The sequence below is a fragment of the Alternaria alternata genome (genome assembly GCF_001642055.1).
Source record: "Alternaria alternata strain SRC1lrK2f unplaced genomic scaffold CC77scaffold_19, whole genome shotgun sequence".
Lineage (NCBI taxonomy): Eukaryota > Fungi > Ascomycota > Dothideomycetes > Pleosporales > Pleosporaceae > Alternaria > Alternaria alternata.
Window position 1 is genome coordinate 435,116 of NW_017306208.1, and position 24,612 is coordinate 459,727.

Consider the following 24,612-nt stretch of genomic DNA (forward strand, 5'->3'; position numbering starts at 1 on the left):
CACATTAGCAATTCGCCCACTTGGCTCAGGTACAACTCGTTTTTTCCTGGCCCAACTATCGTGAGTTTCACGGCTTAGTGTTACAGGCTGTTAAATTCAGTCACTGACTACGTGGAACAAGTATTTATATACGCATGCTTATGACGTTGAATTCGTTTTCTAGTAGCTCCAAACCGACCTGGCGCTCTAATCTGCACAAACTAACACTCCCACTTCCTCCTTATCCTCCTGCATGGCTTGCCCATCCATCATACCATCTATGTAGCACTCGCCGACAAAGTGCCACATTCCTGACTTTTGTTGTCGCAGCACATATAGCGTATCACCCCCAAACAAAACGAAAACCGCGTCTCCTGGTCTAGCACCCGGAGGCGCAAGACCTAGTTGCCCACTCGTTGTTCTGCACATACGCCTACCATTATGCACTTGTATCTGTAGATACTCCGTCATATACCTACATAGGTTTTCCACACCTATTCGATATTTGGGCGGAACCCTGAAGCGGTCTTCGTCCGACGAGTCGATACGAGCTTCTCGTGAAAGTGTGTCGCCGAAAACAGTACGCCACCAAATGTTCAACGCGGCGGAATTGGAAGCGTCGGATGCGGTTGCCCAGCGCTCAAGTTGATGTTGCTCGGATCTCGCAGTTCGCTGCTTGAGCGGCGCTTTCATATCTTTGAATCCTCCAATGGTGACCCAATCCTCCGGCCAAATGCTGTTGCCATGATCAAAATTGGCCAAACTGCCAACTGTGCCGATGTCAGTGACATATATCCCTCGTGCGCAAAAAGCAGTATTCTCCTTCTCGAGGCAGAAATCTATCTTCTGCTTCGTTTCGCCGGCCGCATGATAGAATGTATCCCAAATGAGGCGTTGTGGCTGTGATGAGTTCGCGAAGGGGATTGGCCGGACAAATCTCGTTCGATAAGAAAAGTCAATACACCAACGGGGTATGCTGTGCTGGTTGGGAAAGATTGAACTATCTTGTGCATAGTTTCCCCATGCCCAGGATAAGAAATCCAATTTGCCGCTCCGGTGTTGGACGATCTCGACGACTTTGAGGAATAGATCCCGTGGTGAGAGACTGTAGTCGACGGGCAAGATTGGGGTATCGAAGAGACCGATGATACCGTAAACGTAGTCGAGGGGATTGGACGCGAGGGGCCCATTGCAAACCTGACATTGCAGTAACGGCTGAAATTCGTCCGCAGTCAAAGGAACTAGAGGCGGTAGGTGACCCATATTATAAACGTTGTTCGAGATGGCGTCAAACTTCTGCATCATTGACCCTTCCCATTCGGCATCGGGATGTAGCTCACGCCATTTTGAGACGACCTCAAAACGTATGTTGTCCCATTCCGAGAGAAAGCTCACAGCAATCTGCTGCTTACTGGAGCTGGCGCCAAACTTCAACAGCACGTTTGGGTTGATAGCCGTCTCCTGCAGGATCCAGACTCTCGTCCAGTAAGGTTTATCGAGCAGTGAGATTAGAGACTCCCAAGCAGAAGTATAATTGGCATCCTCTAGATACGACTGAGAGTCCTCCTCTATCAGCTTTTGTAGAAGCGCGAATCCAAAGACTGATCGGCTCAGCCTGGTCGCGTAAACTGCGAAGGACGTTGAAGAGATTGTCGGCAACGCCAAACGGTCGACCTGATATCTGGATACTATGAACATGCAAAGGGTTTCCCCAAACGTACGATACGGCTGTGTATTTGTAGGACTCATGCGAGACATGTTGGAGGTCACCCAAGATCGGGTCGTCGAGTTGCTCCGCTGGATGCAGAACGAAAGTTCGGATGGCACCTGGCGTGTTTTCAAGGGCTTCATATTCATAATTCATGATGATAAGGTGTAGTACTCCATTCGCCGGTCTGGGCAAGGGAGAAGAGGTCAATACACACCGGAGTTGCGCAGCCTTGTGTAGCAACCGAGTCAGCCTTGGAGGACCGGTTACCGCCACAAGGCAAACTAAGCCCAAGAGATGCATACCTTGTCAGATGATAGAGTAAAGGGCACGTCTGCCAGTCATTTGAGATGTAGACACACCTCCAAGTGCTCAATACAGCCTAGGGAAGATACATCGGCCCCGCAGGGCAAACGCCAATCCGCGAAAACGAATGAAAGGGCGTTGTGTATTGCAGATGTTGCGTCGCACGCGCGATCTTGTGCGAAGAGCACCATGAGGCGTATAGAGGGCTGAGCGAGGCAGAAGCGATGAGATCCAATATCTGCGGTCCTTGGCTTCTGAAACCTTGCAGATGGCGCAGGACATAAGCCGAGGATGTCGAGGTGGCCACATTATAACCTGTGTCAGAATCTGGGAGAGAGAGAAAAACTGCCGCTGACCATGCGTGTTGTGGATGAGCGGGTGCCAAGGTATTCATCGTGGATGAGATACTTCCCGACGTGTGGTGGGGGAGTGAGCGAGCTTCCGAGGTTCCAAGCTTCCAGTTTGGGGATCGAGGTGGAGGAAGCCCCACGCCGGCCACACTGTCGCTACTTGCCAGCCTCCTCAACAACAGTCGCATCACAACACCTGCGCCTCACTAGCAGAGGCAAAGCTGCGGCCATAGCACTCGAAGACTCGGTGACTGTCCTGATAAATTCTTGCGAAGTTGCCATGCAGCCGACGAGACATTGATCTTGCGGATGCACAACTCTTTAAGCTGTCCTGCTCCGTCCAGGTCGACCTAATATGGAACGTGATCTGCGTATCCTGCATCGCGCGCGAAATCACTAGTGATCAAGATACAGATAAGTTCGACTCACAACTAACTGCAACTAGCAAGTGTATTTTGAATATCTACATAGCTTTGTTATTGACAGTGTTGTCTGCAGCGGGATGAGTCGTCAGTCTTCCATTGTCAAAGGTTGACATATTGCGCTTGTATTGGCAAGAAAAGACCGTTTGAGCACCCATTCTCCATGAACATTCTCCATATACGGGTCAAGCATTATCCAGGCTTTCCATTTCTGGAAAACCTTAAGGGCATGTCTCTTAGAGACACAAAACCACTCTCTGTGGTATACTTTCCCTGTAGTCGCGGTATTCCTCATCCGTGAGTACTTTCCTATAGGTTTCGCAGCTGCCTCTTGGCGTGATTTACTACAGCCGGAACATTCTATACGTATCCTGTAGTTCTTGAGCTCCGTAAATATGAGTCGTTCCACTTGAGGCGCGAACGGCACTACCATTTTTGTCCCTTTATATAGCTCCTGGTCATACACATACTCCTTCCCACATGAACGGTTCCAGCCTCGTAAGAGTTCCTCGACGGCACGCCGACTAGCACCAATCTTTACGATTTGGGGAGAGTCTTCGCGCCAGAACATATATATTGACCCTTGCCGGGGGGGAATACTTTGTTGTATCATTTCACAAAGAGCAGAATCAACTGTGAAATCTCTGAAGCCGCGAGGTTGATAGGGTTGGGCGCTGGCATTTTGTGACTGGATATGGACCATCTTGAAGCTTTCGATACCTTCATTGACACGTGAAGGTAGCGCAGCTTCGAGATGATTTGGCGATGATGTAGATGAGCTAGAAGACACATTTTCCGCCACCTCAAACGTATCTCGTTGCAATGATGTACTTGATGTGGCTTCGTGGACGCGGTTTGCGTTTGATAGCATGTCCAGAAGGTTAAACTTTTGCAAAGTCCAGCTCAAACCGCAGACGGTGCTTCTAGTGGTTAGTATGAGCTTACTCAAAAGACTTGAAACATACCATTGAGAAAGATCTTTCGTGTTCATGTCAGTCCTAATGTTTTCGCATCGAGGACATGCGACGCCTTCATCATCGTAACTGTCCAGCTGAATCGACATGGCTATCTTGGAGCCTGGACGGACAGCACTATCCCAGTTATCTTTGGTGAGAAACTCGTCGAAACATTTCCGCCGAAATATGCGGAATTGTTCTAGAAGCACCTTTTGCTCGCCTGGAACGTTCTTAAATTCGCATCGCAAGCGTGCCATGAATACCGCATGGTGTCGAAAATGTACGTATGGAAGATGTACTATGCGACCCAAAGCATCTTCAAACAGTATGCTGTCTGAGATGGGGATAGAGATGAGAAGAGGAAGTACTCGCAGAGTTCTGAGGATGTGCTGGATAACTGGCAGAGCGATGCACAGCTTCATTAACAGAGCATTTACTCCAGCTCCGAAGAAGCTCAGCATGGTCTGGATAGATTGCCGGATGGTATGTTGGGCACTCTGTATCATACCGTTGCTCTTGATTCCAGGTAGTGGGTCTGCCGACTGAGGATTCATATCTCTCTTCTCGAGTCGCTGCAGTAGGCGGGTTTGTGCGGCGAGTTGATGTTCAACTCTCTGCATCGCGGTATTATCCTGAAACGATGACCTAGGATCGGCAGGTATGAGCGGTCTGAACACTGGGCTTGGCATTGCCGTGTTCTGGGTTGTGCTTATTATTGATCGAGCTAGATGTTCTTTGACCTTAGAATCGAGTAGTTTGATCGATTCTAATACCTGCTGCGAGAGACCCGTGTCGAAACGACCCATGTGATTCTCCATGTATTTGCGGATAGTGTCCATTTGTGCATTGCGATCGTTTACAGCTTCTAGGCGCATGTCTCGGAGGGTCTGCGCAATGTTTTCCACAGATGTCGTTGTAGCAAGAGAGTCTAATCGTGCACCGAGGTGGTTTTGGAAACTGTTCATCTCGGAGTTGAGACCGTCCAAGGGCTGCAGAGAGGTCTCAAGTGGAGATCCAGCTTTCTCTTGCCGTTCGCTAAAAGCAGTCAATTTTAGCCTACTTCAGTCTTCACGGAACTTGTGGTACATACAAGTTGATTAGAAGTAATTGCATGTTGATCGCGTTAATCGAAACCCCCATGGCAGCAGTAAGCTCTGATACCTCTTTTTTAATTTGAACACCCCATTTTACCTTGCGTGCAGCTCTTTTAGCCCGGTCGAAGACAAAATCACTTTTCGTACCGAGATTCCCGAGGCTGGGCTCCAAAGTTTTGATCTTTGAGAAAAACTTGTTGAGCGGGATGTAACATTGATGTCCAAGTAACTGTAACGTTTCGAGCTGTTGAGGATCAACATCTGCAGAATAGGCACTTTGCACACTTCGCAGTAGTCCCTCAAGGCCTTGTAGCTGACCAATAGTCTGATTGTACTGCGAGCTCGCACCATCCGTTTCGCGTAAAGCTGTGCTGATCTTATGAACCAGGTGGATTGCCGCCATAAAATCACCCGCAGAAAATCCGAACGGAACGGCCATGATCCAGATAGAGATAAGTATGTTGGTGTGATGACGACGGAATGACGATAAGAATGTAGAAGCGGTATGAATTGTAGGTAACTAGTCTTGGAAGTCAGCATAAACCTGGAACCAATAATTGCCCTCATACTTTGACGTTATATGAGATGACAGGAGGCCTGGAGGCGATGCGCGAGGCTGACAGCTCCGTGACTGTGCCACAATCGTGCATTGAGTGCACGGGCACGGTACAGCGGCTCGTATCTTGCTTTTTTGTCGCGGACAGTGACCCCTGCATGAACACGAGATTATCTAGGTAATCAGCCCCAAGGTACGAGTCATCAACGATGATGAATCGCTGCGTTCTTGTTGTGTTTGCGTACTATCACGCATTAGTTGCAGGCCACGGAATTCGATTACTTCTTAGCTTTGCTTTGCGCCACTATAGTGGAAGGAAACGATAGGGCCGACGCACAGTCAGCCTTCCAAGTGTGGCTGAAGAAAGATGACGTATTGTAGATACCTTCTAAGTTGTACCTTACACCCGAATCCCCAGATTTCCCCACTCAATAGTTCATATTAATCATGATAGTCTTCGGTTCCGTAAACGCCCTCAGCGCATGAACTCCACACTCCCTCCCCAGCCCACTCTCCTTGCTACCTCCGAACGGCGTCATGGTAAACATTAAGCTCACACAGTTGACACCCACCATACCGCTATCAAAGTCACTCGCCACCCTCAACGCCTTGTTAATATCCTGCGTGAAAACACCAGCCATCAGCCCAAAGTTGGTGTTATTAGCCAGCGCCATAATCTCCTCTTCAGTCTTGAAGGATTTGACGACAGAAACAGGACCGAAAATCTCTTCGCAGTGGATTTCCGATGTTGGATCCACGTCAGTGAAGACGGTAGGCTCGAGGTAGTACCCAGATGTACCGATGCGTTTGCCACCTACGGCCAGCGTACCTTGACCATTCTGACCTCGCTCGATGAATCCCTGTACGCGCTCAAACTGCGCTTTATCAACCAAAGGCCCGATATTCGTAGACGTCTCATCCGGGTCGCCAATCTCCTTTGTCTTGTCCTTCATGGCTTGTTTGTACTTTTCGATAAAAGCGTCGTAGATGCCTTCTTGGACGTAGACACGGCTAGCTGCGAAGCAGACTTGGCCTGTGTTTGCGGTGATGGCATTGGCAGTCCACGTCACTGCATTGTCGAGGTTGCAATCGTCGAAGACGACGGCGGGGGACTTGCCTCCTAGCTCGAGAGTAACGCGCTTGAGGTTGGACTTTGCGGCCATTTCTTGGATCTTCTTGCCGGTTGCAATGGAGCCGGTGAAGCTTACTTTGCGGATGCGCATGTGACTTGCGATTAAGGCACCAGTGCTTCCATCGCCGGTAAGGATTTGGAAGACACCAGGTGGGAAACCGGCTTCTTTGATGAGTGTGCCGAGGGCTAGGGATGAGAAGGGTGTCTTTTCTGAGGGCTTCAGGATGAAGCAGTTTCCTGTTGCGAGAGCTGGAGCGGCTTTGAGACCGATGGTGCCGATGGGTCCGTTCCAGGGGACAATACCAGCTGTGACACCGAGGGGCTCGTTGCGAACGATCTTAAGAAAGCCATCTTCCTGTGGCCATGACTCACCACCGAACTTGTCGATGAATCCAGCATTGTATCTGAAAACCTGAGGTCGGTTAGTGACCACTTTCGGAGTCCGAAGTTGAACCAGAAGCCTGGCAAAGGGTCATACATACTTCTGCGCAAAGTCCAATTTCAAAAGCACCAAATGCCGCCGGGGCACCCAGTGAGATTCGTGATAATTGTGCAATACCATCTGCATTCTTCTCAATGAGATCTGCAAACTTGTTCAGAATGCCCCGGCGCTGGTTCGCGCTCATCTTCTTCCATGCTGGGAACGCCTTTTCCGCGGCATCAACCGCGGCATCTACATCCTGTTCGCCTGCAAGAGGGCAGTCGTCTGCGAGCAATTCCCCGTTCTTAGGGTTGTGGAGTGTGAGCTTCTTGGGTGACTTTGAGTCGACATATTCATTGTTGATGAATATCTGCTTGGGCAGGTTCTTCGCTGAGTATTGCAAGGTCATGATGGGCGAATTATGAGAGAGGGTGATGGGCGGGAGAAGCTAATAGAATGAAGAACAAGAAAGAAGAAGGAATGGGAGGGGTATATTGGTTTGTATCGAGGATGGTGCTGGCATAGGCGAAATCTCATCTCTTCACTAAAGCAGTCATCTTAACTAAAATGGCAAGACCCAACCCCAGAGGTACATAGGCTGGTGGCGGCAGAGCTCGGAAGAACAATCGCATGTGTAACGTTGCATGAGGAGAAGTCAGCTTGGCGGCAATGTGTTGTGTCGAGTGATGAGGCCCGGCAACTAGCGCTCGCGGTTTGTTTTCCGCGTCGCTGGTGCTCATGCGTGTCGATTCATTTTCCCCACCTTCCCCGCAGCAACCCGCGTCATGCTTCATTTCTACCCTGGCGAAGATGACCGCCATTATACTGAATCATGCCAGCGACAGTTATGTGTTCGAAGAGAGTCATGTAAGAAGTAGGGTATCTAGGATTGCATAACGACAAATACGAGGGTGGGTAATACCACGGTTGTTTATGGAGCAAGAGTAAAGTAGATTCAGGTACGTACTGCTTCTTTAGCATCAGAAAGCGATATATGTCTCGAAACGCTCCAAACAGCAAAGAAACATTCAGTCACTGGGTACAGCCAGCTCGGAAGATGCTTTCCTTCTGATCATGCGGAGAAGGAGCACACGGGACGTGTTCGCTTTTTCCTGATGCGAGCCGTCATCGTGCTACTTACCTAGATAGAGGCTCTCTACTGGTAGTCTTCATGATGATGAGAATGAATTTGATTCTTCAAGATCTGAAAACTATACCTGTGCTCTACGAACCCTCAGACTTCTAAAGCATCCAACAACCTAACTTTCCTTCTCCACGTCCAAGCCTTTGTTCAACCAGGAAACACCTCTTCAACATGCCCACAAAAGTCGCCCTAATCACCGGGGGAGCATCAGGCATGGGACTGGCTGTCGCAACCGCCCTCTCAAAGCGCACTCACGAAGACTGGACCATCCATCTCGTCGACCTCAATGCCTCAGCCGGCAAAACCGCCACCACGACGCTGAAAAACACACACTTCCATCAAACAAACGTAACAGATTACACGTCCCTCGTCTCCGCCTTCGAAGCAACCTACAACACATCCCAGCGTATAGACTTTGTCTACGCAAACGCCGGCATCGTCGAACGCGACAACTTCTACCAGCAACACAATCTAGATGTTCCACCACCACCTCCGCCAAACCAACTAAGTGTAGATATCAATTTGAAAGCTGTAATAAACACTTCATACCTCGCTCTCCACTACTTCCGCAAGACGATAGCAAAGCACGGAAGGCAGAATGTAGATCCCGTGCTGGTAATGACAGCATCGTGCGGCGGTCTGTACCCCTCAGAGTTTTGTCCAATGTACAGTGCGAGTAAAGCCGGCGTGGTCCAATTCAACCGCGCGATCACGGTTGCATATCACCACGAGGGGGTGCGTACGTTTGCTACATGTCCCGGGACGATCAACACGGGGTTGTTGAGTCAGGAGGAGTGGAAGAGTTTCCCGGTGGAGTACTTTACGCCTATGGAGACTTTGGTGGATGGCGTAGTGAGACTGGTAGATGGAGGCGAAATAGTAGATGCAAAAGGTGTGAAGAAGAGCAAGGAGGACAACTGGGGTTTGACGGTCGAGGTAAACGGCAACAACTTGTATTTCAGCAACGGACCGGAGTTTTGCGATGAGAATATGAAGGAGATGATGAAGAATACCAGCATGGCGAAGCAGTTGGCTAGAATTGAAGGAGGCAAGCAGAATGGGGCGAACGGCGCTTGAGTTGTACGTAGATTTGTATTACGCGTCGAACGAGATTCATGTATTCTTAGAGCTTGGAATGGCGTCCTGATGCGAGCCTCATACCCCCATCCACAGCTATATCCTCGCCATTGATGTACGCTCCAGCCGGACTACACAGAAACACCATGACGCCAGCAATATCTTCGGGTTCTCCTAGTCGCTTCCGTGGGTTATTCTCCTCCAACTCTTCCTGCCCGCCCAGCATCTCGATCAAGCCGTTTGCGAGTTTCGACGGGAAGAAGCCAGGGGCAACGGTATTAGTCGTGATGTTCCTGGGCCCAAGCTCGACGGCGAGTTGGCGGGAGAGATGGTGGGCTGCTGCTTTGGAGATGCTGTACATGATTGTGCCGTGCTCGCCGACGTGGGGCACGGTTGTGCCTGCCGTGGAGGAGACGATGATTATGCGAGAGGGCGATTGACGGGTGCCGGCGCGTTCGAGAAGGGGCGCGAAGCTGTTGGTGTCAGGGACCACTCGTGTAGTCGTCTCGGTGGAGATGCTTACAGTCGCGCCAGATTGAAGACACCGCGGACGTTGAGGTCCAGCACCTTCTTGCTCGACCAGTCTGGTGTCGGGTCGAAAGGGCCTCCCCACGTCGCTCCAGCGTTGCACACCAGGATGTCTAACTTATTGTCCGTCTCCTGCACCTTCTTCACCAGTCTCTCAATGTCCTCGGTATCGGCGACGTTGGCAGCGATGCCCACTGCTGTGCCGGATACGGGCAGCTTGTTGAGCTTGTCGACGGCCTGGTCAATGCCCTGCTCTCCTTCATTCTTGCGCGCAGAGATGAAGACTTTCTTTGCGCCAGCGAGCAGGAATGCCGTCGCAGTATGGAGGCCGAGACCCCTCGAGCCTAGTGAGGAGGATTAGAATGCGCTGGTGTTGTTTCCGTGGCATTGCTTACCTCCGGTGACCAGCGCGACCTTGCCGTCGAGGCTGAACATGCGGTTGAAGTCTTTTAATTCCGACATGGTAATCAATCTCCAATTCGACTGAGCAGATGGCGAAACAGCAAACGAGAAGCAATCTCGCAATGCGCCATGTTGACGGATTATCTGGGGTAGGTGGGTGTCGTGGGGAGCTCGGAGTGTGGAGTTCGATATCCTCGGAAGCGGCGCGTCGCGTCAATGCACCCCCGCGGATACCTCGTCTGGCCGGCTGTAGCATCAACGCCTCTTCCATGACGAGCCCTCACTATAAGCCACTCTTCCACGATGAAGACACTTGCATCTGTTGCTGTCTGGCTTCAAGGCTATCACGGTTGTCTCGCGTCTTCTTTCTACCCTGACTGAGCCCCAGCATCCTCTCTACCGCATCGCAGCAATGCCCTTCCCCTCACCCTTCCCTACTCTTGACATTCCAAAATGCAATCTGCTAGATTATCTATTCCCTCAGGGAGCAGTTCCTTCCGACACACCAATTTGGATTGATTCCAAAGATACCGACCAGCATCTCACACCACAATCGTTGCTACAATGGTCGAAACGGCTGGCGTTGGGTTTGGATCGCATTGGGAGCAAGCCGGGCGAGGTGGTCATGATCTTCACCCCAAACCACATCTTCGTTCCCGTGGCCTACCTTGGAATCGTGGGATCCAAGCGAATCTTCAGCGGCGCAAACCCAGCATACACCGTCTCTGGTAAGATGATCTTAAAAGTGCAGCAGGCGCTGTGCTAATAACATCCAGAGATGATACATCAAGTTGCAAATACAGAAGCAAAGTTTATCCTCGCGCATCCAACATTGATCAAAGCAGCCGTAGCAGCAGCCAAGGGCGCAGGCCTTCCAGAAGGACGTGTCCACCTCTTCTCAGACGAGCCCTGCGCACCGGTCGAGGGCTGCAAAGACTGGAGAGACATGTTGCCGTCCCCGGCGGAAAGCAAAACATACCGCTTCCCGACCTTGTCTGCGCATGAAGCAGCAACAACCACAGCTACAGTCAACTACTCTTCCGGCACTACCGGGCTGCCCAAGGGCGTCGAAGTAAGCCACTACAACCTCATCGCGAACCTGGAACAAACCATCTTCATGCGGTATCTTAACAAGCCATGGAACGCAGACACTCGGCCTCGGGAGACATGGATTGGCTTTCTACCTTTGTACCACGCGTACGGCCAGCTTTACACCATCGCCATGGCCCAGAAGCTCCAGATACCCTGCTTCATCATGAAGAAGTTTGAATATGAAGAGTTCCTGCGGGTGATCCAGACGCATAAAGTCACACACCTGCAAGTCGCGCCGCCGATCATGGTCATGCTCAGCAAGAGGCCAGAGACGTCCAAGTATGACCTGAGTAGTGTGACTGATATCTTATGCGGTGCTGCACCGTTATCAAAAGAGCTCCAGAACGAGATCAGCAAGAAGCTGCAGTGTGAGATCGTACAGGGCTGGGGTATGACGGAAGTCACCTGCGGAGCCATACATGTGCCGGGAGGTACCGTAGACGAGTAAGTTTGATCTCTGCTGATTGTCTTCTTCTTTTCGTTCGCTGCTGATACTCTGGAAGCTCTGGAAGTGTGGGTCAACTGGACCCGAATTGCGAATGCATGCTTCTTGACGACGACGGCAACGAAGTCCCCGAAGGACAACCAGGCGAGCTTCATGTCCGCGGTCCCAACATATGTCTCGGCTACTGGCGCAATCCAACCGCAACTAAAGAGTCCATATCGCCAGATGGATGGCTCAAGTCCGGTGATGTTGCCGTGGTAAAGAATGGATGGTTTTGGATAGTCGATCGGAAGAAGGTAAACGCCTTTCACCCGCTCACGTCTCTCAACCGCATAACCCGCTGACACTTTCCCAGGAACTCATCAAAGTGAACGCCCTCCAAGTCGCACCCGCAGAACTCGAAGCTGTGCTCCTCGAGTTCGATCCCGTTGCCGACGCAGCTGCCGTTGGTATCACGCTTGATGGCCAAGAATGGCCGAGGGCTTATGTGGCGCTCAAGGACGAGTACAAGGGCAAGACTACGGCGGAGGATATCCATGCGCATATGAAGATCAAGGTTGCGAAACACAAACAGCTTGTTGGCGGAATCACGTTTGTGGATGAGGTGCCCAAGTTGCAGAGTGGGAAGATTATGAGGAAGGTTGTTAAGGAGTGGGCGAAAAGAGATGCTGAGAAGATGGGTAAAGCTAGGTTGTAGACAGCGCTCAAATGCCCAACTAAGGGGCCAATTGCATCCGCACATGCATCCATTGGCAGTGCTAGGTTAGGTTGCTCGATTGTCAGATACCATGTGAACTCGATCAAAGTAGACAATCAGTAACCGCGCGAAGATCCATCAGGCTCGAGCATGAGGACCTGGTACAGAAACCTTCTCAATGCCTGATCACCAGGTCTCAAGTCCGAATCAGATGTTGCATGAATCAAGCTGCCGACTACAGATTGCTTTCATGACATCGATGTTATTGCCGAACACCGCCGTCTTCACCGTTCCAAAAAGAGACAAGTGAGGTCTTGGCAACTACACCTTGGTGTGGTTCGTGCCTGAATGGCCCCGCGTAACATCATCCGCGACCCCTCAGTAGATGCGCACCCTCGATGCCCACCATGGCGCATCGAAGTGTCACCGTAGTCATGAATCTCGGCCTGGCTAACCCTGGGATGCAGCCACATTGCGCGCGAACTTAGGGGCTGTCTCGTACTGGCCACGGCACCTGCGAACAGGCCTATTGTATCCCGCATGACAGCAACCAACCGGCGTGCAAGGAGATGTACAGTGTATGAAGACACCCGAGGCGCGGCTAAACACTGCAGAGATGTTGGATTGCCACGACATGGTGGTGCGACCGCATAGCCTCTTTGTTTATGTTGACGGTGCTGCGTCTTTAAACCTCATCTGCTGGATTTGAGGCTCCATCTCCGTAGACCACTCGCGCTTTGTTCTCTTCCCTAATTATATCACTCCATGCAACCACGGGTACCCCCTACGATAGATCCAGAAGCTTGCCGGCCAGTTTCACCAATCGCGACAATGGGGGGTTCTGAGATGCCAAACGGCCTCAACACCAATGGCTACGGTCACAACTACGACTACCCGCCATCGCACATTGACGGGCCCTACAGAATCCTCGATCAATATCATTCTAAGCCGGCCAAGCTGCGGGTAGCATGTGTCGGCGCGGGTGCATCAGGGCTCTGTCTAGCCTACAAGATGGAGAAGATGCTCGAGCCTGGATCTTGGGAGCTGACGCTGTACGAGAAGAATGCGCAGTTTGGCGGAACTTGGTATGAGAATACGTATCCAGGTGTTGCGTGTGATATCCCATCGCATGATTATAACTTTACTTGGGACCCGAAGCCCGATTGGTCGACGTTCTTTGCATCGGGCAAGGAGATTCAGGGATACTTTGAAGACTTTGCGGAGAGACATGGAAGCAAAAAATATATGCAGTTGAATAGCCGCATTGAGCAAGCAAATTGGAACGACGAAGATGGTTGTTATAGCCTCACCATAAGAAATCCGAAGACTGGTTCGATGAGGAAGGACTGGGCGCACGTCCTGGTGAACGGCTCAGGTAAGCTCTCGATATCTCACCTTTTCCATAGTGCTAACGATTGGTAGGTATCCTGAACAACTGGAAGTGGCCGGATATCGAGGGCCTACATGACTTCAAGGGTCCCGTTCTACACTCTGCATGCTGGGACCACAGCGTCGACTTCACAAACAAAACCGCGGCCGTCATCGGTGTTGGTTCGACGAGCGTGCAGATCGTACCTTCACTCCAAAAGATTGTGAAAGGGCTAGAAGTCTACATGCGGAGTCCGACGTGGATATCGCCCCCTTTTGGTGCTGGCGCACTCAACGATGATCTACAAAAAGGACAAGACGTCGACCCAGGACAAAGGCAGTATACCTTTACCGAAGCGGATATCAAAAAGTTCAAGGAAGACCCCGAGTACCACCTGGAATTCCGAAAGAAGATCGAAGCAGAGATCAACAGCTTATTCGGAATGTACCAGCAGAACTCTGAACTTCAAAATCAGTTCAAGGATGTCATTACCAAGGAGATGCATCGTCGCATGGGCCCTGGCCACGAGAAGCTCAAAGAATTCATCATTCCCAAATGGTCTGTTGGCTGCCGGCGCATCTCGCCTGGCGACGGTTTCCTCGAAGCTCTAGTGCAAGACAATGTGACACCAGTCTTCGACGACATCGAACGCGTAGTGCCTGAAGGTATCAAGACGCGCGACGGAAAGATTCACAAACTTGACGCTATCGTCTGCGCGACGGGTTTCCAGGTCGCCTTTCAACCTGCCTTTACCGTCCGCAACGGCTCCAACGTATCCATCAAGGAAGACTGGACCAATGGTCCTAACCTCTACATGGGTGTATCCGCACCGCGCTTCCCGAACTTCTATACCATTGTTGGCCCCGGTGCGACCTGGAGTAACGGTACGCTCATACCGAGTATTGAGACAACGGTCGAGTATAGCATCAAGTGCATGAAGAAGATGCAGACTGAAGGGATTAAAGCTATGAGCGTAAAGCAGGACGCTCTAGATGAGATATATGCGCATTTCGACGAATTCCACAAGACAACTGTGTGGCAAGAAGAATGCAGGAGTTGGTTCAAGAATGGGCAGATCAAGAATAGGATTTACCTGTGGCCTGGCGCTGTAAGTAGTTTTCCGTCGCGCATCCCCGCCCGTCTTTGCGCTTATCCCCTATCAACCCCGCATTGGAGCGACGCATGGCTGACAAGAATGGTTTAGACTATACATTTCCTCAAATCTATCAAGACACCACGCTGGGAAGACTACGACTACGTATACCGGTACAAGAACCGATTTGCTTTCCTGGGCAATGGCGACGTGAAGGCGACGAAAATGAGGGACATGCACGGTTTGAGTCCGTATATTCGGAACTACGACCACGAGTGGGATGTTGACTGAGCTGCTGGGAAGGAGACATGCGACACGTTTCTTTGATTCTTTTGTGGTGGGCTGGTGGCTGGGGCTGAGAAGACACGTCTCGATGGATCAGGCGTCCCGTCGGTTATTGGAGCTAGTTCTGGGCCTTGGTTTCGGGCTGTTTCTTTTCGATTGGCATCCGAGCGTGCTGGGCGTTTTCCATCAGCGTTCACAGCTTAGCTATTTGACGAACTACTTCCCTTGAACTCTTATTGCATTGCTCATACATCCGTTGCCGGGCATCACTATGGCTGCCCATTTTCTTGCAAGGCATCAGCGAGCATCAGTGACGTCGCGGCTCCAGTGGTATCAAGAACCCCTCAGTTCCGCACGGCGTCCGACGAAGTTCGCTAAGAAGCCCGATGTGCATAACAAGCTATAGTCACTATGGCTAGCCCAACAAAAACCCTGGATTGCATATTTCGGATGCTCGCTTCCTAGTCCCAGCAAAAGCGCCAAGAGGCAAACATCACGATGGTAACTAGGTTGCTAGCTCCCCGAGACTCCGCCTCGCCAATCGCAAGCTTCAACCCCGCTCATCGCGACATGTTTCGACTCATGCTTCCCCAGATTTCTGCTTCGCTCCGCATCAACACGAATCGCAATTCCCGACTACCGCCATATAGGTACGACGCTACAGTGTGCCATGGCTTGCAATTGGGCCTTGTATGAATGCAGAGCGGCCCCAGACTGAGCACAGATGCGAACTTCTGACGCCACTGGTCTATGTGACAATGGGCTCGAGGCGACGAAGCGACTTGTCGTGCCCTACCAAGTGACCCGCAATACGCTCCTACGTCAGCTGTAGGCTTCTCCGCAAAGATCGGCTCAATGCCGGTTAACGAAGATGTGGAGGGAGGGCAAAAAAGAACCCTGCAGTAGATTTGCCCTCCAGCAGGCAGGTGTTCTCGATTCTGCAGGCTCTCGCTATTCGTGGATCACGACTCGCCGGATCAGGGTTCAGGTCGTTCCGAGCACGTCGAGCCCGCGCCATTGCTAGCTACATGTCCTTTCGTTGCCTGCTTTCGCGAAGAAATTTGCAAGCTGCCAAACGTGGGCGCATAGCATGAAAACTGCCTAGTACAGTGAAACTGCGGGGCCCCACCTCCACGGGTCGAACGCCTGATTCTCTCTCCAACAGCTGGCGGTGGACGTTTAGCACTAGGCTGGACCTGGATCGCTTCATGTTTGCGGACGTCGGAGTTTAGGCTTGAGAGCCGTCTTCTCTGGCGGATCTACGACTTTCCTTCACGCAACGTTCACAACACTGCGCGATACACCGGTATCTTCTCCTAGCCATTCTCAGCCTGTGAGACAGTAACCTTCATTCATCATTTGAGCAACAAAGTCGATGGCCAGTGAGAGTAGAATGACAGCTGAAGATAAGATGAACGAACAGCATTCAGATCCACAGGAACCTGCTCCCAAAGCTGGCAGCAAGCAGGAGCAAGGTACGTCGGAGAAAGGATCATCAAAAGGGAAGTCTTCGAAACCTCGACACAGGGCGTCTGTCGCTTGCGCCTCGTGCCGCGACCGCCGGATACGTGTATGTCTGCCCTAGCTATCTCCAAGATGTGTTCTGACGACTTCGCAGTGTGTGGTACCTCCGGGCGAGACGGAATGCACACAGTGTAAGAGATCAGGTGTGGAATGCATCATCAAGAATGACGACGAACGAAGACGGTTCGTAGTGTGATTCCACGAGCTTGTATCGAGCTGACAAATCGATAGACCGATCTCGAGGGCGTATATGTGCTCTCTCACTGATCGAGTAGCACTATTAGAGACGATGCTGAAAGAACGAGGTGAGGAGTTGCCACCAGCGAATCACCCACCCAAGACGCGCCATAATCCTCAACCCGACGAAGACGGCGCATCTCCCAGCCGCAAAACTGGTGATAACCAAGTGGCCAACGACGAAAACAACTCCAGCCCAAGTAGCCAATGTAGTCCTCAAGACGACTATCCTGTATTCGAACAGCACGAGATGAACACGAATAGCCCCGGTTTCTCAAACGGCGACGCAGAGAGCGCTGGCTCGCCGTCCATACTGCCACCTCCGAAGAAGGATGGCATGGTAAACCGTCTGCTCTCCACGCGCGGTCATCTCAGCTTCGATCAACTCAATGGCCGCCTTCGATATTTTGGCCCAACAACAAACTGCCACGTGCATTCCGAATCTATCAACCCGTTTGGCGCAACCCAAGAGATGAACGAGCAAGCTCGACGCGCAGACAAGATCATCCGGTCCCTTCCACTTGAAACGTATGATTACCTCATGGATCTATTTTGGCAATGCTATAATCCTGTTATCCATGTCTTGCACCAGGATGCCTTCAATGAAGATCGTGAGAATGGCCGAACACAGTTCTACTCCGGGTTCCTACATGTTTGCGTTTTGGCTATGGGTTACCGCTTTGCGAATAAAGAGAGGCTCGACATAAGAAGAATCGGTCTGCCGGGTATGGAAAGTACACTGCATCGCGAAGCAAAGTACATGCTTGATCATGAGCTAGAGCGACCAGGTGGAATACCCAGCGTTGTTGCCTTGTTGTTGTTGGGCGACCTCGAGTGTGGTGTCGGTAGAGATAATCTGGGGTGGATGTACGGCGGGATGGCCGTTCGACTTGCTTTTGACATTGGGTAAGTCTTCTTGAGAGGAAAACGAGATGATGTATTGACGTTTGTCTAGTCTTCATCTTGATACAAGACTATCCGGTCTGCCAGAACGCGAGGTTGAGATCCGCCAAATGACGCTTTGGGCATGCGTCATATACGACAAGTACTGGGCACTTTTCCTGGGCCGTCCGACATCAATGAAACCTTCTGATCTCGAGATATATCACTTGACCAAGCAGTTTGAACGGCTTGGTACATGCCGTCCCGCTGGATTAGGGAAGAGCATGGAAACTATGATATACGAAGCACTTCTCGACCTCATGGAGCTCGCTGGCAAGATAACTGAGAATATGGATCCGCACCGCTCGCAGAACACTGCTTCTGACTCGCACACCGCGGTGGACCGAAACCAATATATGCGCATGGCTGCGCTGGATCGCGAGTTCAGCAGTTGGTACGCTAGGTTGCCGGAGCAGTTGCGCTGGACGCCAGCTAATATTGCGACGGCTCCCTTCTCGTTTTTCTTGTTGCACCAGCAGTACCATGCTAGCTTGATCCTCCTCCACCGGCCGTTCGCGTTATACGAAGACCAAGCAGGCAACGAGACTGGACCTGACGACCACTTCTCGGCGCTGAGCAGGACAGTATGCACGAAACATGCCATTCGCGTAGCCAGGATATACTGGCAACACCGCCAACGGTTCGACACGAAGCAGATATTCGTAACGGGTATGCAACACGCAGTATGTGTCACCACTATCCCCCATCCTCCCTACTTACTAACAGCATCTTATCCAGGGCACAGCAGCAACAGCCCTCGTAGCAGCCCTAGCATTTATCAAAGACCCCACCTCCCGCGCCAACAACATGCAATATCTTGAATGCCTCACCGCCGCCCTATCAGACATGGCATCCACCTATCAACCTGCAGAACGCATGTCGACCGTCCTCCGTGCCGTGATGGTCGAACTACGCGGCGGCCCCGAACCCCCCAATTCTACACACTTTAATCTGTACAAGCCCGCATCCTCGACCGTCCCAGCGCGAAGAGGCAGCACAATAGACATGGACGCCGACAGCAGCCAACAATGGGCCAAGAAACGACAAACCAGCCGCGGCAGACCGCGAGCAGGTACCGGCGGAAACAGCAGGAAAACGAGGACGATGAGTATGAGCACTACCATGAGTATGCCGTCGTCTGATCATGGTCGACACAGCGGACTTAGTATCAAAGCTCCCCCGCCACCTCGCTTCGATGACCCGTCCGGCCAGAACAACGATGGGTATATCTTGGTGACGCCGCGGAGTGAACTCGGTAGTACGGGCTGGCCTAGCTTGTCCGAGCCTCCTGAGCTTTCTCACAACCTATCTACCCCTTCTACCACGTTGTCGTCTCATGCTGCGAATCGCAATTCGGGCGCATGGATGGGTGCGGATTACGATCCGCAGGATCCGATAAACCAACTTGCCAACGCACATTTCCCCGAGCTGAGCGCGTTTGACGATCTTGGTACAAGTGGTGGTGGTGGTGGCGGTGGTGGCAATGGTGGGGGGATCGAAGGGGTCAATCTCGATTTCATGCCGTTGGGCGATGAGAATGACTGGAGTTTACCGAAAGAATGGAGTGGTGAGGTGGACATGGATGGATTAGGTGCTTTTGATATGTAATGCTAAGGCTCTCGAATATCAATGATAGCGTCCCTACCTGTGCTCATAATCTTCTCTTTTTCTGTGTCTGACTTTTCGTCAGTCGCAACGGTGCCCATGCGCACGAGCCCGCTTTCCCGCCCCTCGCCCATTCTCTCCACCATGCGTTGGATGTGCGGATGACTAGGTGCAGGCCTCCCACTTGATCGCCTTCTTGACATACCTGCCCCTATATGCATACCATCCCTGTCACCCAGTCGTAATCGCATGCCCGCTTCCGTCGACATGGTCCTGTTCACGCCCGTTGGCGGTGCCAGATCCGTGTCGTCAGGAACTTTGGACTTGCTGTTCGGTCTCAGCCATCGCCATAGTTCCTTTGTCTTCTGTGCCCAGATGGCGTAGCCGTATTTGGTTGAGAGGAAACCGATGATGCTGAAGAAGGGTATGCAAATTGCTACCAGAACGATTGCGAATGGCCAGAACGGTGCTGGACTCTCCGGCATGTTCGTCATACCAAAGACGGACGTTACAAATGTAAGAGGCTATCAACGAGTCAGTCACACGTAGATATGAAGCCATATCTCAGCATTGCTAACATACCATGAAGAAGAGGTTGACGATAGTCAAGACCTTGATGTTGTATCCTTGATGTACGGTAACGTCCGCCAGCTCAACAGACTTACGAGATTCCTGAATACTAGTACCCGAGAACAACTGCTCCTGCAAGGTCGCAATTTCATGACGTCGTTCGTTGTTTTCCGCAATGATCGTTCGGAGCTCCTTCATCTCTCGTTCAAATTGGAGCCTTAGCGACCGCAGGCGGCGCTTCCAATGGTCATTGCGCGGCGACTCCTCAAATAGTGGCCATAGCGTTTTATTCTGGCCTTCCCAGATGTCATCGGTGAACGTGTCTTCGAAGGCGTCGATCATGGACTTGATGCTGTTGTTGACGTTACCCAACGTTTGGTGGGCGTAGAAATACCGGCGAATCCATGTAAAATCCTTGTCCTCGAACAACCGCGCTGATCGTAGCTCCTCGCTGAACAAGAAGCCTAAAGGTGGGGTGACGAGGTCGGTAATGCGTTTATATATCTCGTCGAATCTTTTCCTTGCATCCCGATATTCTGTCAGCAAAGCATGGAGAAACGCTTCCGCGCCATTCAAGAACTTGTGGCCTGTCTCGAAAGTGTATGGGGTTCCACTCGCTGGTGTCGACTTCCAGTCCGGAAAGCTCTCAAGTTGCAAGACCTGCCATGGCGACCACACGTCGTTCACCCATCCGAACTGTGTTTTCGCACGTCTTCCTCTGTTGCGGATCCGGCGTGGTTTGTCGTCATATAGCACTAGCGCAACAACGGCACTGCATCGCGAAAGTGGTATGTGATGATCAGAGTGGCCTGTAATTTTATCCGCACGCTGCCATTGCATCGGCACGCAATCATCTCCAACAATGGTATAATACTCAAAGTTGAAGAAGAATGTTCGCTGGTGTTTAGGATTCTGATTGAAGGCCCGGAACATGTGCGCAGACGATGCTTCTGTTTCGACTAAGTGTCGAAATAGTTCGTCCATGTCGAAAGCATCATGCATTGTCAGATGCAGTGCACCGAACAGGATGGGTGAAGGTTCTCGCGCAATGGTGATACGTCCGACCACCTTCTCATCCGGTCGTTTTCCAATGTCTCGTAGTGCATGCCAAATCTCTGTAGCTCGACTCATGTTGTTATCGGGGCCAGCCACTTCAACCTGTTCTGGCAAACCGTTAGGCCCGACATTATACACTTGGAAATGTGAATAGTGGCTTCGGTCATCCGCTGGCCCGGGTCCCATATGAAAGAGATGAGGCTGTTTGGTAAGCTTCGCGGGATCGGAGATGATTGAAGAAAGAATCTCTCTGCCATGTTCAGTCCAGTCGTGAGTCTTCAAGTGTTCGCGGAGATGTTCATGGTCGAATGAGTGGGAAGGTAGCTCGTCTTGGACAAAATAGTCGTCTTCATCGTCGCTGCTGTCATCAGATAGTGTCGAGGTATCGGCAAAGATGGCATCGCCGCCATGTCGTGTGGATGTGCGACGGAGGTGTTGAGCCTCCGAAGGTTTGAAAGTGTCGTTCGTTACTGATAAGCTCTTCAGTAGCGCGTCATGAGATCGCTGGAGCGACTCTAACTGCTTCCGAAGGTCGTCGAGCTCAGTCGTTGCCATCTGGTGTGCTCAAAGCCGTGTGATCCGACATGTAAGAGCTATACTCAAATTTGAACGTCGCAAAGCTTTCGGCTTATGTCGTGTAGGAATCTTAGAGTCGGCCCCCACACTAGCGTTGCTGCACGCCCAGCCTTTCCATTCAGCATTCGACATTCCCATCCAATCTTCATTTGCGCCAAGGTGGAGCTAGGGTGGAGTCAAGTCGAGAGGCGCGGTGGGAAGAGGGGCCATTGGCCTAATGCGTGTACACCGGTGTGCGGTATGAACGAGTTGTGATGAAGAAATGCACGAAGCCTGCTGGTAGCTTCGCTCACCGCCCTTTTCCGATTGGATGCCATCTTCACGACGCGACCCGTTCAGATCTAGCAATCGAGCACGAGGGAGCTCACTGAAACTGCCATACAAAAGACGCATGCATATTGTAGACCGGAATTTGTTCGAAAGCTACTGCTTTGTTGACAAGGAGCCAGTAGAGCGGGCGGAACGGGCCCACGAGCGGCGCCATCCGAATCGAGTGGGTACTCCAATTTGAGAACGTATACAGTCGAGCAGTGTACACTCACGGCGTGACGCTCCTGAGCTTCCACGCCCTTTAACTAGATGCGACGGGACTATTTGGACAATTCGAGGCAGAAGGGAGGCTGGGCGCGATTGGTCGCGATGCTGATCTTCTCCTCGGTCGCGTCATTGGCCCTCGCTTATCGCTTGCCAAATTCCTTTTCTGGTGAGCAAAACCTGGGTGACACGAACGCCGAACAACGCCAACAGCAATTGAAAGGGCATTATGCCTACCCTTCTCAGTTTTCTTTCGGTATCACTGCCTGTGATTCTGGCCGCTCTGATATATCAGATCGGCCTCCCCGCTTTCATCAGCGAGCACGTACCATCCACACTATTTCCGAATTTGTTCGTACCCACACACTGCTACAAGAACGTCAGGACATTATCGTCGAAGCTTCCACAGGCAGAATGCTTCACCATCCATGACGGCAAATTCTCGAGCGTCTTTGTAGATTATGCATCCGATGATACAGTCAAAGAAGCACGTACTGGATACGTATATCCCGGTCTGTGGGATGGACACGGTCACTTGATACAGTTTGGAGAGTCTCTAGATTCCGTGAGCCTCTTTGGTGCCGAATCTATGGATGAGGTGCAGAAAAGGCTGGTAGAGTACAGGGCAGCCCGTCCGGAAAAAGGATCTAGTGAACAATGGCTGAGAGGCGTTGGTTGGGATCAAGCTCATTTTGAGGGGAAGTGGCCTACCGCAGTACGTTACTACTGATCAGGTCGAACTGTTTATGGCAACTATACTCCTACTAAACCTTCGCGTAGGCAGATCTAGAGCTAGATGACAGCTTCAAGAATCTTTACGTCATGCTGGATCGGGTTAGTTCCCAGTATGAGCTGCACCCGCAACATATGCTGACTTAGTGTAGGTTGACGTACATTGCATTTGTGAGTAAACCCCAATGAGCGGGTAAGTATGAGAGATGCGCTAACTCAGTACGCTTATTGCAGGGGTATCCGAGAAGGTGCTCGATCTTCTCCCATCATTCAATGTACCTCCCGGAGGCGATGTCCCAGCAAAGGGTGTCTTCTGCGACAATGCCATGGATATCGTCCTGGAGCATTACCCGAAGCCTGACAAGGCGCGCAAAACCGAGTTCATCAAAGCTGCGATGTCTGACTTAAACAAGTATGGCATTGTCGGAATGCACGACGCCGGCGTAGTACCAGGAGACTTGGAGCTCTATGAAGAGCTTGCGAACCATCCGGACTGGACTGTCAGAGTCAATGCCATGATCGAATGCGATGTGCGCAACACGTTTTGTCCTGAAGCTGTGAAGAAGGTTTCGACGTCAAATGGAAAATTCCATGTGAGGAGCGTCAAGCTTTTCGGAGGTATGTTCCGATGATCCAATCTCATCTATAGACTAACGTGTTATAGATGGAGCTTTGGGTTCCTGGGGCTCAGCTATGATCGAGCCATACAGCGACTTGCCGGAGTCCTCCGGCTCGCTCCTTGTCAACGCAACTACACTGTCACGTGTGACGCATGACTGGGCCGTCAACGCAGGATATCAAGTAAACATCCATGCGATAGGGGATCTTGCTAACAGGCTTGCGATTGACGCGTTTGAGGCAGCCTTGAAAAGCTTGTGCCCCCACGCTGACCCCCGCGACTGTCAAGCTAAACATCGTTTCCGTATCGAACACGCCCAGATTATCCATCCAGATGACCAGCGTCGAATGTTAGACCTTGGCATCATTGCGTCGATACAACCCACGCACGCGACCTCGGATATGGGGTATGCGGAGAGTAGACTTGGTCAACAACGAACAAAAGATGAGGCTTACAGAATGCGGTCATTGTTACCAGTTCGTCCAGTCCTTGGAAGTGACTTTCCAGTGGAGCCCGCGAGTATTTTCGAAGGAATGTATGCAGCGATCACACGACGGAGTCCACATACAGGCCTAGATCCGAATGGTGGCAAGACCGGCTGGTACCCTGAGGAACGCCTCACTTTCGAGCAAGCTCTAGAGGGATTTACAGTAAATGCTGCATACGGTGCGTTTCTAGAAGGCAAAGCTGGTGTCATCGAGGCAGGGGCGTATGCGGACTGGATAGTGCTTGATGAACAGTTGGAATCCTTGGACCCGGAGTCTTTGAGGAAGATGACAGTGAGAGAGACGTGGGTGGGGGGCAAACGAGTCTATTGACGGCTCAGTCATGAAAGGCTTCCTCGGTTAAGATTTTAAGTGGTGAGGCGTCTCTCGATGGCCTATTACCTCCACGCCTGACATCAGCCCGGCAAGCCATCGACATGATACACGCGACTGAGCGGCTAGAGCGGCCGTCAATCAAACTTCGAACTCTTCGAACTCTTCGAACATTCGAATGGGAAGCTGCGGGCGAAAGAGAGGACTTTGATCTGCACACTGCCATTAGGGCCTGAAGATGCGGGTCATAATGCGTGCCTGCTTCCGGAGTAAGGTCTATAGGTCTTCTTTCAACATTTTATGCCCAACAAGTATCCAACCCCACACATTTGTACTACATTGA

General features: G+C 51.4%; 12 protein-coding genes across 12 annotated transcripts; 5 read left to right on the forward strand and 7 right to left on the reverse strand.

Annotated features, from left to right (window-relative positions):
* Positions 1 to 186: 186 nt before the first annotated feature.
* Positions 187 to 1,737, reverse strand: CC77DRAFT_1011678 (hypothetical protein; the record flags this gene model as incomplete). Its single annotated transcript, XM_018523725.1, has 2 exons — positions 187 to 1,667; positions 1,701 to 1,737. 2 exons carry the CDS (start codon positions 1,735 to 1,737, stop codon positions 187 to 189), a joined length of 1,518 nt encoding a protein of 505 aa, XP_018382640.1.
* A 178-nt stretch (positions 1,738 to 1,915) lies between these two features.
* On the reverse strand, positions 1,916 to 2,692 carry CC77DRAFT_282730 (hypothetical protein). The gene is made up of 2 exons (XM_018531015.1): positions 1,993 to 2,692; positions 1,916 to 1,918 (listed from the first exon to the last, which is right to left on the reverse strand). The coding sequence occupies exon 1, from the start codon at positions 2,529 to 2,531 to the stop codon at positions 2,070 to 2,072; it is 462 nt and encodes a 153-aa protein (XP_018382641.1). The 5' UTR covers positions 2,532 to 2,692; the 3' UTR covers positions 1,916 to 1,918; positions 1,993 to 2,069.
* Positions 2,693 to 2,837: 145 nt separating this feature from the next.
* CC77DRAFT_1023376 (hypothetical protein) lies at positions 2,838 to 3,352 on the reverse strand. The gene has a single exon (XM_018525652.1). The coding sequence runs from the start codon at positions 3,334 to 3,336 to the stop codon at positions 2,854 to 2,856; it is 483 nt and encodes a 160-aa protein (XP_018382642.1). The 5' UTR covers positions 3,337 to 3,352; the 3' UTR covers positions 2,838 to 2,853.
* Positions 3,353 to 5,740: 2,388 nt separating this feature from the next.
* CC77DRAFT_969684 (aldehyde dehydrogenase X mitochondrial precursor) lies at positions 5,741 to 7,598 on the reverse strand. The gene is made up of 2 exons (XM_018535795.1): positions 6,986 to 7,598; positions 5,741 to 6,915 (listed from the first exon to the last, which is right to left on the reverse strand). Exons 1-2 carry the CDS (start codon positions 7,331 to 7,333, stop codon positions 5,800 to 5,802), a joined length of 1,464 nt encoding a protein of 487 aa, XP_018382643.1. The 5' UTR covers positions 7,334 to 7,598; the 3' UTR covers positions 5,741 to 5,799.
* Positions 7,599 to 8,072: 474 nt separating this feature from the next.
* On the forward strand, positions 8,073 to 9,309 carry CC77DRAFT_283199 (NAD(P)-binding protein). Its single transcript, XM_018531020.1, has one exon. It carries the CDS (start codon positions 8,240 to 8,242, stop codon positions 9,143 to 9,145), a length of 906 nt encoding a protein of 301 aa, XP_018382644.1. The 5' UTR covers positions 8,073 to 8,239; the 3' UTR covers positions 9,146 to 9,309.
* CC77DRAFT_283178 (NAD(P)-binding protein) lies at positions 9,169 to 10,257 on the reverse strand. Its single transcript, XM_018531019.1, has 3 exons — positions 10,069 to 10,257; positions 9,669 to 10,017; positions 9,169 to 9,618 (listed from the first exon to the last, which is right to left on the reverse strand). Exons 1-3 carry the CDS (start codon positions 10,133 to 10,135, stop codon positions 9,192 to 9,194), a joined length of 843 nt encoding a protein of 280 aa, XP_018382645.1. The 5' UTR covers positions 10,136 to 10,257; the 3' UTR covers positions 9,169 to 9,191.
* A 65-nt stretch (positions 10,258 to 10,322) lies between these two features.
* CC77DRAFT_1023379 (acetyl-CoA synthetase-like protein) lies at positions 10,323 to 12,558 on the forward strand. The gene is made up of 4 exons (XM_018525653.1): positions 10,323 to 10,803; positions 10,852 to 11,611; positions 11,671 to 11,908; positions 11,968 to 12,558. Exons 1-4 carry the CDS (start codon positions 10,488 to 10,490, stop codon positions 12,307 to 12,309), a joined length of 1,656 nt encoding a protein of 551 aa, XP_018382646.1. The 5' UTR covers positions 10,323 to 10,487; the 3' UTR covers positions 12,310 to 12,558.
* On the reverse strand, positions 12,452 to 12,963 carry CC77DRAFT_283148 (hypothetical protein). Its single transcript, XM_018531018.1, has one exon. It carries the CDS (start codon positions 12,849 to 12,851, stop codon positions 12,594 to 12,596), a length of 258 nt encoding a protein of 85 aa, XP_018382647.1. The 5' UTR covers positions 12,852 to 12,963; the 3' UTR covers positions 12,452 to 12,593.
* On the forward strand, positions 12,679 to 15,321 carry CC77DRAFT_1023380 (FAD/NAD(P)-binding domain-containing protein). Its single transcript, XM_018525654.1, has 3 exons — positions 12,679 to 13,684; positions 13,732 to 14,786; positions 14,883 to 15,321. Exons 1-3 carry the CDS (start codon positions 13,156 to 13,158, stop codon positions 15,060 to 15,062), a joined length of 1,764 nt encoding a protein of 587 aa, XP_018382648.1. The 5' UTR covers positions 12,679 to 13,155; the 3' UTR covers positions 15,063 to 15,321.
* A 1,146-nt stretch (positions 15,322 to 16,467) lies between these two features.
* Positions 16,468 to 19,367, forward strand: CC77DRAFT_942862 (hypothetical protein; the record flags this gene model as incomplete). Its single annotated transcript, XM_018534884.1, has 6 exons — positions 16,468 to 16,626; positions 16,675 to 16,763; positions 16,812 to 17,723; positions 17,773 to 18,442; positions 18,498 to 19,227; positions 19,261 to 19,367. 6 exons carry the CDS (start codon positions 16,468 to 16,470, stop codon positions 19,365 to 19,367), a joined length of 2,667 nt encoding a protein of 888 aa, XP_018382649.1.
* A 2-nt stretch (positions 19,368 to 19,369) lies between these two features.
* Positions 19,370 to 21,545, reverse strand: CC77DRAFT_1052778 (hypothetical protein; the record flags this gene model as incomplete). The annotated part of the gene is made up of 2 exons (XM_018527715.1): positions 19,370 to 19,888; positions 19,947 to 21,545. 2 exons carry the CDS (start codon positions 21,543 to 21,545, stop codon positions 19,370 to 19,372), a joined length of 2,118 nt encoding a protein of 705 aa, XP_018382650.1.
* Positions 21,546 to 22,144: 599 nt separating this feature from the next.
* On the forward strand, positions 22,145 to 24,594 carry CC77DRAFT_282824 (amidohydrolase 3). Its single transcript, XM_018531016.1, has 5 exons — positions 22,145 to 22,815; positions 22,881 to 22,934; positions 22,985 to 23,003; positions 23,067 to 23,450; positions 23,497 to 24,594. Exons 1-5 carry the CDS (start codon positions 22,330 to 22,332, stop codon positions 24,267 to 24,269), a joined length of 1,716 nt encoding a protein of 571 aa, XP_018382651.1. The 5' UTR covers positions 22,145 to 22,329; the 3' UTR covers positions 24,270 to 24,594.
* The last annotated feature ends 18 nt before the right edge of the window (positions 24,595 to 24,612 follow it).

Excerpts from the sequence above, each read along its gene's own strand:
- CC77DRAFT_282730 (XM_018531015.1), bottom strand. The coding sequence starts at position 2,531 with ATGCGACTGTTGTTGAGGAGGCTGGCAAGTAGCGACAGTGTGGCCGGC.
- CC77DRAFT_1023376 (XM_018525652.1), bottom strand. The coding sequence starts at position 3,336 with ATGTTCTGGCGCGAAGACTCTCCCCAAATCGTAAAGATTGGTGCTAGT.
- CC77DRAFT_969684 (XM_018535795.1), bottom strand. The coding sequence starts at position 7,333 with ATGACCTTGCAATACTCAGCGAAGAACCTGCCCAAGCAGATATTCATC. Across the intron at positions 6,916-6,985 it reads AAATTGGACTTTGCGCAGAA|GTTTTCAGATACAATGCTGG; the intron begins GTATGTATGACC and ends AACCGACCTCAG.
- CC77DRAFT_283199 (XM_018531020.1), top strand. The coding sequence starts at position 8,240 with ATGCCCACAAAAGTCGCCCTAATCACCGGGGGAGCATCAGGCATGGGA.
- CC77DRAFT_283178 (XM_018531019.1), bottom strand. The coding sequence starts at position 10,135 with ATGTCGGAATTAAAAGACTTCAACCGCATGTTCAGCCTCGACGGCAAG. Across the intron at positions 10,018-10,068 it reads GGTCGCGCTGGTCACCGGAG|GCTCGAGGGGTCTCGGCCTC; the intron begins GTAAGCAATGCC and ends CCTCCTCACTAG. Across the intron at positions 9,619-9,668 it reads GTCTTCAATCTGGCGCGACT|CTTCGCGCCCCTTCTCGAAC; the intron begins GTAAGCATCTCC and ends TGACACCAACAG.
- CC77DRAFT_1023379 (XM_018525653.1), top strand. The coding sequence starts at position 10,488 with ATGCCCTTCCCCTCACCCTTCCCTACTCTTGACATTCCAAAATGCAAT. Across the intron at positions 10,804-10,851 it reads CCCAGCATACACCGTCTCTG|AGATGATACATCAAGTTGCA; the intron begins GTAAGATGATCT and ends AATAACATCCAG. Across the intron at positions 11,909-11,967 it reads GGATAGTCGATCGGAAGAAG|GAACTCATCAAAGTGAACGC; the intron begins GTAAACGCCTTT and ends ACACTTTCCCAG.
- CC77DRAFT_283148 (XM_018531018.1), bottom strand. The coding sequence starts at position 12,851 with ATGCGGGATACAATAGGCCTGTTCGCAGGTGCCGTGGCCAGTACGAGA.
- CC77DRAFT_1023380 (XM_018525654.1), top strand. The coding sequence starts at position 13,156 with ATGCCAAACGGCCTCAACACCAATGGCTACGGTCACAACTACGACTAC. Across the intron at positions 13,685-13,731 it reads CGTCCTGGTGAACGGCTCAG|GTATCCTGAACAACTGGAAG; the intron begins GTAAGCTCTCGA and ends AACGATTGGTAG. Across the intron at positions 14,787-14,882 it reads TTTACCTGTGGCCTGGCGCT|ACTATACATTTCCTCAAATC; the intron begins GTAAGTAGTTTT and ends AGAATGGTTTAG.
- CC77DRAFT_282824 (XM_018531016.1), top strand. The coding sequence starts at position 22,330 with ATGCCTACCCTTCTCAGTTTTCTTTCGGTATCACTGCCTGTGATTCTG. Across the intron at positions 22,816-22,880 it reads AGGGGAAGTGGCCTACCGCA|GCAGATCTAGAGCTAGATGA; the intron begins GTACGTTACTAC and ends ACCTTCGCGTAG. Across the intron at positions 23,451-23,496 it reads GAGCGTCAAGCTTTTCGGAG|ATGGAGCTTTGGGTTCCTGG; the intron begins GTATGTTCCGAT and ends AACGTGTTATAG.